This window comes from Megascapheus bottae, chromosome 18, assembly GCF_031878675.1.
Source record: "Megascapheus bottae isolate mThoBot1 chromosome 18, mThoBot2.hap1, whole genome shotgun sequence".
In the NCBI taxonomy this organism is placed as follows: domain Eukaryota; kingdom Metazoa; phylum Chordata; class Mammalia; order Rodentia; family Geomyidae; genus Megascapheus; species Megascapheus bottae.
In genome coordinates, this window is record NC_143526.1 from 31,426,600 (window position 1) to 31,440,175 (window position 13,576).

Consider the following 13,576-nt stretch of genomic DNA (forward strand, 5'->3'; position numbering starts at 1 on the left):
AATGACTCCTCTCTGCAGAGAGATGGCAGGAGGAGAAACAGTAGTCATGTGATGCTCTTCCTGAATCTTTTCTTCCCCTGCATTGTTGGGGGCAGGGGGTCCAATTGCTTGAGTTGGGCCTTTCCTGACCTTAGAGTTACAGCCTGGCAGCCCATGCTGATGAGCTGAAAACCAGGGACTTCCATGAACATTATTAGGAAAACACAGGTAGGCCACTTGGAGACCCAGCCTCAGGGTTTCATTTTGTTGTTGTTTCTGATGTGGTGGCCTTTGTGTGTGCAGAATATTTGCTCAAACGCTGCTTTCCATTTGACTTGGGCCCCTTAAGCAGGCCCCTGTGGAATCTTCCTCTCCCTGCCGACTCTATTGCTATCCTTGCTCTCTTTACCACTTGACCTGCTGTGATGATTTTCCATATAACTGGCTCCTACGTCCAGGATCTCCACGTTCCAATCCTCTTCTACATAAATAAAACCTACTGGCTAGGTGCCGGCAGCTCACGCCTGTAGCTATTCAGGAGGCTGAGATCTGAGGATCATGGTTCAAAGTCAGCCCAGGAAAGTCTGTGAAGCGCTTATCTCCAATTAATCACCAGAAAGCCAGAAGTGGAGCTATGACTAAAGAGGCAGAGAGCTGGCAGAAAAGCTCAAAGGCAGCACCCACACCCTGAGTTCAAGCCCCTCTGCAGACACACACACAAAACAAAACTTCTCCCCCTCTGAAACCTTTCCTGAACCCCCAGAAATGGAACGCCCTTTCCAAACTGCCACCATACATTGTCTGTACTTCTTGCCATTCTGGCAGCTTAAAGTCTAGCCAGTCTCTACTCTGCCCCCATCTCCTCATTTCATATTTTTATTATAACTTAATTCTTTATATGGATTATAATTTATGCACATATCTGTCTCCCCTAATAGATTATAACCAGACTGTGCCATATTTTCTTTTCAATTATTCCCCATGCTTGGCTGAGTGCCCAGTACACAGCAGATTCTCAGTATGTGTCGTATGAATGAATGAATGATTGTCAAACTGGTTCTTGTATAGAAAAGCCATCATTCCTCACATATTGTGCCTTCTCTGCCGGACTCCTTAAAGGGAAGGATTCTGTCTCACCACTTGTTTGGCATTTTGTAAATTCAATCCAGTGAATAAATGAGAGGATGAATGAATAAATATCCTTGCACATTGTTTAACTAGAGCAAGGAATCTGCAGACAGACCTGGTTTCATCTTTTACAGTACTTTTTTGTTTTGTGATAACTGGAGTTTGAAACCTGGTTTTGAATCCTGATTCTGCTATTATTGTGTGATCTTGAGAATCCTCCCAGCCTCTCTGAAACTCCAACCAAGAATAAAGACAGTGCTTAACTTCATATAGAGTCTTGGTGGCTGTTCAAAGGAATGATTCTTAAAAGACATCAACCCAGACTCTAACAGATATTAATAATAGCAACTCATTTTTAACACTTTTTCTAAACTAGACACTAACTTCTGTCCTCTGTTGTATCGCTTATCTTACTTACCTTCCCAAGAGCTCTTTGATGAGAGGACCCATTTTACAGATGACCATGTGGCGATAAAAAAGGATAATTTCCTATTTGAAGCCTAATTTCTGCCTCAACACATTTTTATATCAAGCATCCTACCACTGTGGCCTCTAGACATTGAAAAGAAGATATGGGGTGGTGGGTGGGAGGACATGAGGAAGTAGTCTAGCTTTCAGCTCAGTGGACCAGAAGGACATGGAAGAGTCTTGAGGCAGGGGCTATTGTCTGAGGATCAGGACTGGGGTAGGAGCAGGGAAAGGGACTGGGCTTGCTTGGAAAGCCCTCTCCAGGGAAGAGCCCAGGGTTCCTGCCTGGCTCTCACTATAAAGGTGACTAATCACTTTGGTCCCCTCTGGTAATTACAACCAGATGCTGCTTCTGGCAGAGCTTCAGTCCCGACATGTTTAATTACTGGGACACAGAGTCCCTGGGTCCCCTGCGGCCCCCTCCCTCCCCCCTCCTGTCAGCAATATTAATGTCAAACTTGAGGGAGAGAAAGGGAGTTTTGAGAAGCCCCTGGCATGGAAATAATCTTTTCAGGCCCTTCTACTAGGTAAAACCTTTCACTTTTATACATGGTTCTCCATCATTATCTCATTGGCACTTCACAAAGTATCCTTATAAAGTCAGTAAGCCAGAATATTACTAGAGGAGCAAATAATGACCTGAAGAATTCTTTACTTCAAAACAAAAAGCATTTGGCAATTTTCAAGGCAGTTTCCCATTCCTTGTGCTCTCGGAACCTCCTGGAATCTCTCTGAGTCCATTTAGCACAACACAATGGCTAAGAGACAGTTCTGAGATTGGACAATGATCATTCCAGATGGAAAGAGCAACAGTTGCAAAGGTCCTGAGGTAGGGATGTGCTGGGAATGAATGAGCAGACAAAAGAAGTTGATGGGGTTGAAGAAAGTGAGCTAGGTGGTAGGAGATGAAGGCAGCTGCCATATATAAGCTTGCAAACCATGCATAGGGAGTTTAATTTTAAGTACAGTAGTAAATCCAATGGAAGATTTTAAGCAGGAGAAATGCGGCATAATGACTTAGAGCTAAGCTCCTGACTTAAATCTTGACTCTCCAATTCACTACTTGTGTAATCCCAAATTAATTATTTAATCTTTCTGTGCTCTATTGCAAGCATAACAAAGAACACCCTGCCTCAATGAGTAGGTGTGAGTAAAACGTCAAGTTCAGTGCCTTGTACATAGTAAGTATTCCATAAATGTTAGTTATTGTTTATATTTTTAAAAAATCCTTTATGGGGGCCAGAAGCATAGTCTAGTGGTAGAGTGCTCATCTAGCATGCATGAAGCCCTGGGTTAAATTCCTCAGTACCACATACCCAGAAAAAGCTGGAAGTTGTGCTGTGGCTCAAGTGGCAGAGTGTTAGCCTTGAGCAAAAAGTGTCCAAGAACAGTGCCCATACCGTGCGATCAAGCCTTAGGATTGGTGAAAAAAAAAAAAAACATTTATGGGCTGGGGTTGTGGCTTAGTAGTATAGTGCTTGCCTAGTATGCATGAGGTCCTGGATTTGATTCCTCAGTAGCTCATAAACAAAAAAGAGGAAGTGGAGTGGCAGCTCAAGTAGGAGAACACTAGTTTTGAGTACAGAGAGGCTCAGGGACAGAGCCCAGGCTCTGAGGTCAAGCCCCAGGATTAGCAGAAAAAAACAAAAACCAAAACACTAATCTGGGGTTGGAGGTGTGATTCAATTGATAGAGCACAAGCCAACGAGTGAAAGCATCAGGTTCTGAATAAAAGAAGAAAGGAAAAGAAAACCTCTTATCAGAACCTGTTTCTTTACTCAGAAAATTAGAATAACCAAACTTATTTCTCAGAATACTTTTAAGAACTGTATGTATTTAAATATGTACTTTCCATGACTGGGATGTACTTCATAAGTTACAATTGTTTTTAAAAAAGTTTCCCTGTTAATATTATTCTTATGTCATCAATGAGAACTTCTCAGAGAAATTGAACCATTGACATGAGTTCCAAGAAGCTACAAATGATAGAGCTAGGAGTCAACTCAGCTATTTGACTATGAGTCGCTGGCTCTTATCACAGCAAGGATATTGAGCCTGAAGACAGGGGCTGTCCAGGAAGAGGGTTCTCCACCGCCCATCCATCTGTGCTCTTCTAAATCTGGGGGTCCTGGGCTGTCTGCATACTCAGTTTGGAAGCAGCTACATCTCAAAGCAAGTTCTCAATGGCTCCCTCTTCTGGTACTTTCAGCAACTGCACCTTGTTAGAGCTTGCCTCATAAATTAATCCCTCCTTGATGGATCCAAAGTTCTGGTATTACAACCTGAAAAGTCAGAAATTGTAAGTGTGTGTGTGTTTCTGTCTGTTACAGGCAGGAGTACATAAACAAAACAATCTTTCCTCATTATTTTTTGCCAGTTATGGGGCTTCAATTCAGGACCTGGGCACTGTCCCTGAGCTCTTTTGCTTAAGACTAGAGTTCTGTCACTCTGAGCCACAATGCCACTTCTGGTTTTCTGGTTGTAAATTGGAGATAAAGAGTCTCACTGATTACAAAAAGAAAAAAATAAACATGAAAAAAGTAATGGATTTTCCTGCCCAGGCTAGCTTTGAACCATGATCCTCAGATCTCAGCCTCCTAAACAGTTAGGATTACAGGTGTGATCCACAAGCAACCAGCTTCCCCACTTTTTTTTTTTGGCCAGTCTTGGGCTTGAGCTCAGGGCCTGAGCACTGTCCTTTGACTTTCTCAAAGTCAGAGCTCTACCACTTGAGCCACAGCACCACTTCTGGCTTTTTTTTCTATGTATGTGGGACTGAGGAATCGAACCTGGGTCTTTGTGCATGCTAGGCAAGCACTCTACCACTAAGCCAAACTCCCGGCCCCAGCTTCCCCACTTTTATACTTTGTGTAAACTATTTTTTTCCTGTAGATGGGAGAGGGATAGGGAAAGAGAAACAGGTTGGGTGGGGTAATAGCAGGGGGGAATTGTGCTAAAAAGGTGGATAAAAGTATGAATATATTTACATATATGGAGAACAGCTGGGTGCAGTGGCTCACGTCTGTAATCCTAGCTACTCAGGAGGCTGAGATATGAGGAGCACGGTTCAAAGCTAGCCCGGGCACTAAAGAACGCCAGATTCTTATTTCCAGTTAACCACTAGAAAATTGGAAGTGGCGCTGTGGCACAAGGGTAGAGTGGTAGCTTTGAGTTAAAGAGCTCAGGGACAATGCCCAGGCACAGGGGTAGGGTGGTAGCCTTGAACTAAAGAGCTCAGGGACAGCAGCCAAGCTGGAGTCTATGAGACTCTTAGTTAACCACCAGAAAACCAAAAGTAGAGCTGTGGCTCATGCAGTAGAGTTCTAACCTGGAGCAAAAAGAAGCTCAAGGACAGTGCCCACGCTCTGAGTTCAAGCCCCAGGACTGATGGAAACAATAACAAAATAACATGCCTTAGAAAGAAAAGTAGCACAAAGAATGCTCAAGAAGAGTTGGAGGAGTAGGTCAGTAATAGCCCACATGCTTAGCATGCACAAGGCCCCATCTGGATTCCAGCCCCAGATGCAAAATTAAAGCTAAACATAAATAAAAAGGAATGTTCAAGGAAAAGTATCTCTTCCACCCAGACAGAAGTTTTCCAAGTCATTTGAGAAGCAGCCATTTGTATCAGCCTCCTGGATGGTTTCCCAGGCAACATAGTAATACAATTGAAAAGCTTTGATTGTGGTATGAGCTTTATACAGAATACATTTAAAGACCAGACAACTGTGGTGGTGCATATCCCTTATTGACCAAACCCTGAACAGTGGTGACAAGAATACCAACCCCAGCCAGGGGTGCTGCTTAGTGGTAGAGTGCTTGCCTAGCATGCACAAAGCCCCAAGTGGGATTCCTTGGTACCACATACACAGAAAAGAGCACTAGCCTTGAGAACACACAAGAACAGTACCCAGGCCTGGAGTTCTAGCCCTAGGACTTTCAAAAAAAAAATATCCATCCCTTCAAAAAATGTCAAACTTAGTGCTCGCAAAATTGGACAGCCACATGCAGAAAACTAAAAATTGACCCTAGCCTGTCGCCATGCACAAAGTGGATCAAAGACCTCAACGTCAGACCGGAAACCGTGAAACTGCTACATGATAAAGTAGGAGAGACACTGGAACTCATAGGCATAGGCAAAAGATTCCTGAACAGAATCCCAGGGTCACAACAGATTGGAGAGAGACTCGATAAATGGGACTACCTAAAAATAAAAAGTTTCTGTACAGATAAAAACATAGTTGCAAAAGTAGAGAGACAGCCAACCAACTGGGAAAAGATATTCATCAATAATACATCTGACAAATGCTTAATATCCAGTATCTACAGGGAACTCAAGAAACTAATCCCCCCAAAACCCAATAAACCATTCACTAAATGGGCAAGGGAACTAAAGAGAGACTTATCAAACGAAGAGATTAAAATGGAAGAAAAGCATATGAGAAAATGTTCATCATCCATGGTCGTAAAGGAAATGCAAATAAAAACAACCCTAAGATATCACCTTACCCCAACAAGAATGGCCAAGATTTTGAACTCAGACAATGACAGTTGCTGGCGGGATTGTGGAGAAAAAGGAACCCTACTACACTGCTGGTGGGAATGCAGACTAGTTCAGCCACTCTGGAAAGCAGTGTGGAGGTTTCTTAAAGAACTGCAAATAGACCTTCCCTATGATCCCGCCATACCACTTCTGGGCATCTATTCTGAACATCATGACCCAGGATATTACAAGGACACCTGCTCAGCTATGTTCATCTCTGCACTATTCACAATAGCCAGGCGATGGAAACAATGCAGATGCCCTACTGCAGATGAATGGATACAGAAAATGTGGTATATATACACAATGGAATTCTACATAACCAACAGACAAGATAAAATAATGGCATTCGCAGGGAAATGAATGAACCCAGAGTGAATCATGTTGAGTGAGACAAGTCAAGACCTAAGGAACAAAAGGCGCATGGTATCCCTAATATGTGGCTATTAAATCCAAAGAGTACAAGAGCGAGGACTCAATAACTGCATACTCAAAGCTATGGACATGGTAATGGAAATACAAACATAACTATATAGACATAAAAACCTATGACTCTATAGACATGTTTTATTTCTTAAATTAATATGTTTCTATGACATACAAACCCTTAGCCTAATTTTGATTAAGTTCTAAATACTAAGTCCCAGTGTTGTAAATAGAGATTCCCTCCTTGAACACTTGTTTGTTAAACTTGTCATGTAAAATATGATGTAAAAATCAACATTAATAAATTCTTTTAAAAAAATGTCAAACTTAGGTGGGCTGGCCACTGAGAGCCTGAGTGTGGGAAGGGGCTGAAACTAGAATGACTGCCTCACCCACTGAGACAAGAGCTTCTGAGGGGTAGAAGTAGGGAGAAAATACCAAGATGATAGAGAAGATTGGATTATTGTTTAAATGTCTGATCCAACGAGAGCCCATGCAGTCCAACCAACTCGGAGAAATTCCCAGCATTCTCCATGTCCCATGTTCTTGCATACCACTGGGCCTTGGCATACATTCTTCTTGGGATGATATTCTCTTTGTCTGCTCGGCATTTTTGTTGTTGTTTGCTTGTGGTGATATTGGAGTTTGGACTCAGAGCCTTGAGCTTGCTCAGTTTGTTTGCTCAGCTGGTACTCATGCCTTCAGACTAGTTTTTGCCTGGTTATTTTGGAGATGGATTCTCACAGACTCTTACGTAGGATGACCTTGAATGTTGATTGTCTACTTCTCAGCCTTCTGAGATGGTATGAGCCACCATTGCCTGACTCTTTAGCCTTTTTCTCCTTTACAATGAAGTTATACCATCTCTGCCTTGTGGAGCCAGTCACTGCCTCTTTCCAGGATTTATTACACTGAAGATGTGTCACTTGCCTCCCTTGGGAGTCTGTGAACAACGCCTCTAAGACTGGACAGGGGCTGTGGGTTATTGTTCTTGTGTTCCTCCAGAGTTTAGCTTAGGATTTTATACATAGCAGATGCTCAATGCTTATTTCCTGGTAAAGCAATAGACTCAGGTGGACATGGAGCAGCAAGCTGTTCATAATCTATGAGACTGTTTTCTTTCTATGAACTGGTAGTACTTCAATTATCAGCTTGCAGCAGAGCGTCGTGGCAGTGGAAGATGTTCCCTCTGCTGTCCCCTTCTGTTTTCCTCAGTTTACTTGAGTCACTCAGGGTGCTGACATGGACAGGAGAGCTGGGGAAAGGAATGGGAATAACCTAGCATTATAGCTGGGCCCCTCAGATGTCTATTGTCACCTGATCATCATCAAAGCATCTAGACTGCTTTTATTGGCTCTTCAGGGCTTCCCTGCTGGGCACCTCTTCTGCAGTTCCCTTTGCAAAACATATTTTTTGGGGGGGGGGGTCTTGGGACTTGAATTCTGGGTCTGGGTGCTGTCCCTGAGCTCTTCAGCTCATGGCTATCACCCTACCTCTGGGCCTGGGCATTGTCCCTGAGCTCTTCAACTCAAGGCTGCTAACCTATCCCTAGAGCCTCAGCCCCACCTCCTGTTTTCTAGTGGTTAATTGAAGATAAGACTCTCACGTTCTTTAGAGCCTGGGGCATTATAGTCTAAGCAAGGAAGGCAGAAGTTAATACAAAAGCCACTGGGTCAAGAGAGGTAGGGGTTTTCCAGTTGGGCCCACTATGGAATATTTACAGCTAGATTTATGTAGATTAGGCTGCTGGAGTCAGGCAATCTTTGGTGACTTGCCTGGGATCTGTATGCACCTGGAAAAAACAGGATGGGTGCCAATCCTTCAGCTTTGTCCCTTGCTGCTGCTCTATCTCAATAAACAAACAGTCCTTGCCTGTGCAAGATCCAGTTGGCCTATTTCCTTCCCTTCGTTTCCATTTTCCTAACATTATCCACTCTTTTTTTTTTTTTTTCCTCCAGTCCTGGGGCTTTGAACTCAGGGCCTCTGCACTGTCCTTTGGCTTTCTCAAGGCTAGAGCTCTACCAGTTGAGCCCACAACACCACTTCCCGCTTTTTCTATGTATGTGGAACCAAAGAGTCGAACCCCAGGTCTTTGTGCATGCTAGGCAAGCACTCTACCGCTAGGCCAAACTCCCAGCCCCTGGTACCTACTCTTACTCCAGTAGCTCTACTGCCTGCTTTTGCACAGACCATTTCCATGTCTGCTTTTAAGACGTTGTTATCTGAGAAAAATGCAACATAAATCCTTAACAACAACAACAACAAATAACTAAAGCCAAAGGAGGAGCTGGACGTAGTATTCAAACATTAACGAGGTTTCCTACCAAGCATAAAGCTTTGAGCTCAATGCTGTGTGTGTGTGTGTGTGTGTGTGTGTGTGTGTGTGTGTGTGTGTGTGGTGGTGGTGGAGGGAGGGAGGGAGGAGTGTTTCATTCTCAGATTCAGTCCCTACTAAAAATTGGAAGTTCAATTCAAAGAAAGTACCAAAAGGAAATTCTATATGAGCTTCCCACTTAGGCTCTAGTAGTTTCTGACGTTCCAAAGTAAGTGCTGTGTTGTGTCGCATGAGAAAACCCTGGGATTGGTGGCCCCGGGGAGCTAATGCCCTTCTAGTAAAGGCACCGGGGGGGTTCCTTCGCGCAGCACTGCGCAGGCGCACCTGGAACGCAACCGGAACTACGCATGCGCATGAAGTAACGCTGAAGCCGAAAGGAATGAGGGAGAGCGATGTTTTCCCTCTTCTCCAGACGTCCATTTCCTGGAATCCAGAGACGCAGGCTGTCTCCATTTCGGGCGAGGAATCTTAGGTTTCGAATGTAATCCCCTCTTGCCTTCTGGGCCGCTCCAGGGATTCTCCTGCCAGTACCCAACATGGCGGGAGGCCGCGCTTAGCGGCGAGCGCCCGCCGGCTGGGCGAGCCCCTCCCCTCCCCGGAAAGCTCCGGGCGGGAGTTTGGGGGGCGGGGTCCGAGCGCGGGACCCTGGGGCCGGGCCTCGCCGTGGGCGCCGCAGCTCTTCCTGGAGTCGTCGGGCGCCGGTCGTGGTGAGGTGGGGCCGGGGTAGGTGGGACGTGGTCGGTAACGGCCCGGGGCCGCTCGCCGGGGTCGCGGCCTCGTGTGGGTCCCGGGCGGTCTCTCAGGCCCAGAGTGGAGCAGGACCCCCGTCCTAGGTCCCCCGGACCCCACGACGTCCTAGGGCCGCCGGGGCCGCTCCACGCTCCCGGGGGCGCAGAACGACAACCTGACCCTTGCGCTCCGCAGCCCAGCAGCCCCGTGGAGACGCGGGGCCGCCCCTCCCGCTCCCACCCCAGCCCCAGCCCCAGCCCCCAGAGCTTTGCAGCTCCCCGTGTCCTGCGCCCCTTTGCTCCAGATCTGTGCGACAGTCTGCCTGTCCTGCTACCTCTCCTGTGATCTCCCCCCCGCCCCCCGCTGGGCGGGCCTCCCACCGGGATCCTCCCCAAAACTACTCCTAAGTAGTTGAGGTCAAGGGTGGGCACCGCTACGCCGAACTCTGTTCCTTTCTTCCTTCCTTTTCTTTACTCGCCTCTCCGCTCTCCTCGGTTTTGTAGCCAAGGCTGACCTGGAACTCGTCTTCACCCTGCCTTAGCCTCCCAAGTGCGAGAAGTGCAAGAAGTACCCCTTCTCAGTGCCTGACTCATTATCCAGGACTCAAGTATCACTGCTTGGGAACCTCTAGGCGCAGTTATCCTGTCTCAACTTCTTTTGTTGTTTTTAATTGTAATGGATAGAGGGGTTACAGTTATAGTCTCCAGATAGTAAGTGCATTACTCCTCACACATTGATACCCCTGTCTCATGTTTTTGTCCTCTCCGTCTCTCAGCTCTATCTATCCCACAGTCACTTTTCTGCCCTTCTTTCTCTTTCTTTTCTTTTTTTTTTTTTTGCCAGTCCTGGGCTTGAGCTCAGGGCCTGAGCACTGTCCTTGGACTTTCTCAAGGCTAGAGCTCTACCACTTGAGCCACAGCACCACTTCCGGCTTTTTCTATGTATGTGGTACCAAGGAATCGAACCCGGGTCTTCGTGCATGCTAGGCAAGCACTTTAACCACTAGGCCAAATTCCCCGCCCCTTCTTTCTCTTTCGCTCAGACTTTATGCTATGTCCATTTTTAACCCAGGGTCTAACCAAGATGATGGTAATAATAGTTAACTAACTGAAATGAATAGGCACAAAATGTTATGAAATGGGTGCATAGGTCCATCAAATTCTTTTTTTTTTCTTTTTCTTTTTGCCAGTCCTGGGGCTTGAACTCAGGACCTGAGTTCACTGTCCTTGGGCTTTTCTTCAAGGCTAACGCCCTGCCACTTGAGCCACAGCACCGCTTCCAGCTTTTTTCTATGTATGTGGTACTGAAGAATCGAACTGGGTTTTTCATGCATGCTACTAGGCAAGCACTCTATGGCTAGGCCAAACTCCTGGCCCCAGGTCCATCAAATTCTTACTGTGATCTAGTAGGGAGATTCTGTGTGTTCACATTTTGCATGAAAAGAAACTGAGGCACTTGGATCAAGTGGTATGATAAACAAATGGAACCAGTGAGCAGTGTCCACCGGACTAGGTGATAAATTCACCAGCTAGACTTTGGGTTTAGTAAATGGCTGTGGAATTGATTTTACACTAACCCCAGAGTTAAGGACCAAGATGATGATTTGCATTTTACTTAGAACAAGAGCAAAGCCACTGCCCCATAGAAATATCAAATAGGATCTATGGTGGTGATGAGCCACATAGCTTGTAGCTATCCAAGCTGGAAGATGTACCCTTCCTTTGTTTTCCATGCTCTCCTGTAATGTCTGTATGATTCCACATGCCACATTGTGTTATAATTGTTTATTTTTCTATCTTGCCTGTAAGACTTTATACCATTTTCATTGATCAGTAAATGTCTATTAGTCACTGTGCCAGATACCAGGAATGCAACAGCAAGCCAGGGCCTCCTGGTCTAGTGTGATAGCCCCTAGATACATTAAATTTGGGAAATATGGTGTTCATCACAGCCCTTTCTTAGAGATTAGGGTCCATCTCAGGGTTTTAAAAGTTCTAATGAGTCCTCTTGTAAAAGAATCAGTTTACTTTGTCCAACCCAGATTTACCGGGTTTAAAAAATGTTTGCTGAAGCTGGGTGTGGGGGCTCACGCCTGTAATCCTAGCTACTCAGGAAGCTGAGATATGAAGATCGAAGTTCAAAGCCAGCCCAGGCACTAAAGAGACTCTTATCTCCAGCTAACCACTAGAAAACCGGAAGTGATGCTGAGGTGCCAGGGGTAGGGTGGTAGCCTTCAGCTGAAGAGCTTAGGGACAGCATCCAGGCCCAGAGTTCAAGCCCTACAGCCCACACTAAAAAAAATTAAAAATGTTTGCTAATGGTAGAGTGCTTGCCTAGCATGCAGGACAACTCAGGTTTGATTCTTTGGTACCACATACATAGAAAAAGCCAAAAATGGTGCTAGGGTGCAAGTGGTAGAGCTCTAGCTTTGAGAAAAGCCCAAGGGCAGTGCTCAGGCTCTGAGTTCAAGCCCTAGGACTGGCAAAATAAATAAATAAATAAAAAGTTTGCTAAGTATATATGAGCCATCTAGTCAATCCTTTCAATTATGGTTTCTGCTTTGATCCCCAGCTCAAGAGGAAACCAAAGAGGCACAGCAATGGTTAGGGACACTGCTGGGAGCATTAAGCCTCTGGCTGCTTAGGGACCTGTTGGCTTGCTCTCTGCTGTCCCCATGGAGACGGGAAGCCCTGGGCTGAGCATGAAGCCCCAGTCACTGCAGCTGATGCTTGAAGAGCAAGTGCTGGCACTGCAGCAACAGATAGCAGAGAACCAGGCTACCTCCTGGCGGAAGCTAAAGAATTCCCAGGAGGCCCAGCAGAGGCAAGCAGCGCTTGTGAGGAAGCTACAGGCCAAGGTAAGTAAGCTGCACTTCTGGGAATAGGGTAGGATAAGGCCTGGAAGAGGCAGAGTCCTGTGGGGGAAATGGCTTATACCTAGCCAGATTGAGAGAGGACCTGGATGTTCCAGATGTCACACATGGCTTCTCCTTTGATGCTCACAAATACTCAGGTATAAATATGTCCCTTCTACCTTCTACAGATGATATTCGCAAGGTTTGTTCTTTTATTTTGGAGCTAAGATCTGAACCTCGTTTTGCCCTTTTAATGCCAGAGGCAGAAAGAGAAAATTTGTGGGGGGTGTGTGTGTGTGTGTATTGTCTTCTTGCTTGTTTTTGTTTTTGAGATAGAGTCTTACTACATAGGCCAGGATAGGCTATACTGCCTCAATCATTCATGTACTAGAATTTTAGGCATATACCATTATGCCTGATCTAGATTTTTTTCAGTACTGAAATAGAAACTCTAGGATGTTGGGGTCTTATCTTACCATAACCACCTGGTTTCTCTATTCACAGCAGATTTGCTCAAGATCTCTGGGGACCTTTGCTTTGGGCTATTTGTGACAACTCAGGGCCTTTTGTTTTCACATCAGGTATTGCAGTACCGGAGCTGGTGCCAAGAACTGGAGAAGCAGCTAGAAGCCGCTGGGGTGAGTGAGGTTGAGTCCCATGCTCCCTTGAGCCATCAGTGTGTGTTTAGTCTCTTCTATCTTCAGCCCCAGAGATGTCTGATCTTAGGATCTTCCTAGTTATATAAATTGAGAGATTTCAATTCCTCTATTCTCTTGAGAGAATAGGGGGGAAAAAAAAGAAGAAATAATACTTTAGGGAATTTAACAGGTACATTTAATGGGAGGATACAGTTAATGTAATGGAATACATCTATCTTCCACTAGGTGTCAGTGTCTATTTGTCAGAGAGGGATAGACCTCTGCAGGCATACAAAAGCAGTCTCTGCAGATGTATTTGTCCTAAAGGTAGGGTAGAACTGGCCTTGAAAGACCCATGTGCCTTTGTTCAGCTCCTTAAGACACTTTCTCACCTTCCCCTCAGGAAAGTTCTCAAAGGAGGGATACCAAAACATTGAGTACCTTCTGTGTAAGCCAGGCATCTTTAGGATTTATCA

At 45.4% G+C, this 13,576-nt stretch overlaps 1 protein-coding gene across 5 annotated transcripts in view; it reads left to right on the forward strand.

Annotated features, from left to right (window-relative positions):
• The first annotated feature begins 9,229 nt into the window (after nt 1-9,229).
• Nucleotides 9,230-13,576, forward strand: part of Cep250 (centrosomal protein 250) — a 49,635-nt gene continuing 45,288 nt past the window's right edge. For 3 of the 5 annotated variants that reach the window (XM_090352229.1, XM_090352232.1, XM_090352233.1), the window contains exons 1-4: nt 9,230-9,586; nt 10,112-10,318; nt 12,180-12,465; nt 13,044-13,100. In XM_090352229.1, the coding sequence (XP_090208355.1) occupies nt 12,283-12,465; nt 13,044-13,100 (240 nt within the window). In that variant the 5' untranslated portion in view covers nt 9,230-9,586; nt 10,112-10,318; nt 12,180-12,282. The remainder of the gene's footprint in view (nt 9,587-10,111; nt 10,319-12,179; nt 12,466-13,043; nt 13,101-13,576) is intronic. The other 2 variants (XM_090352230.1, XM_090352231.1) reach the window with 2 other exon arrangements.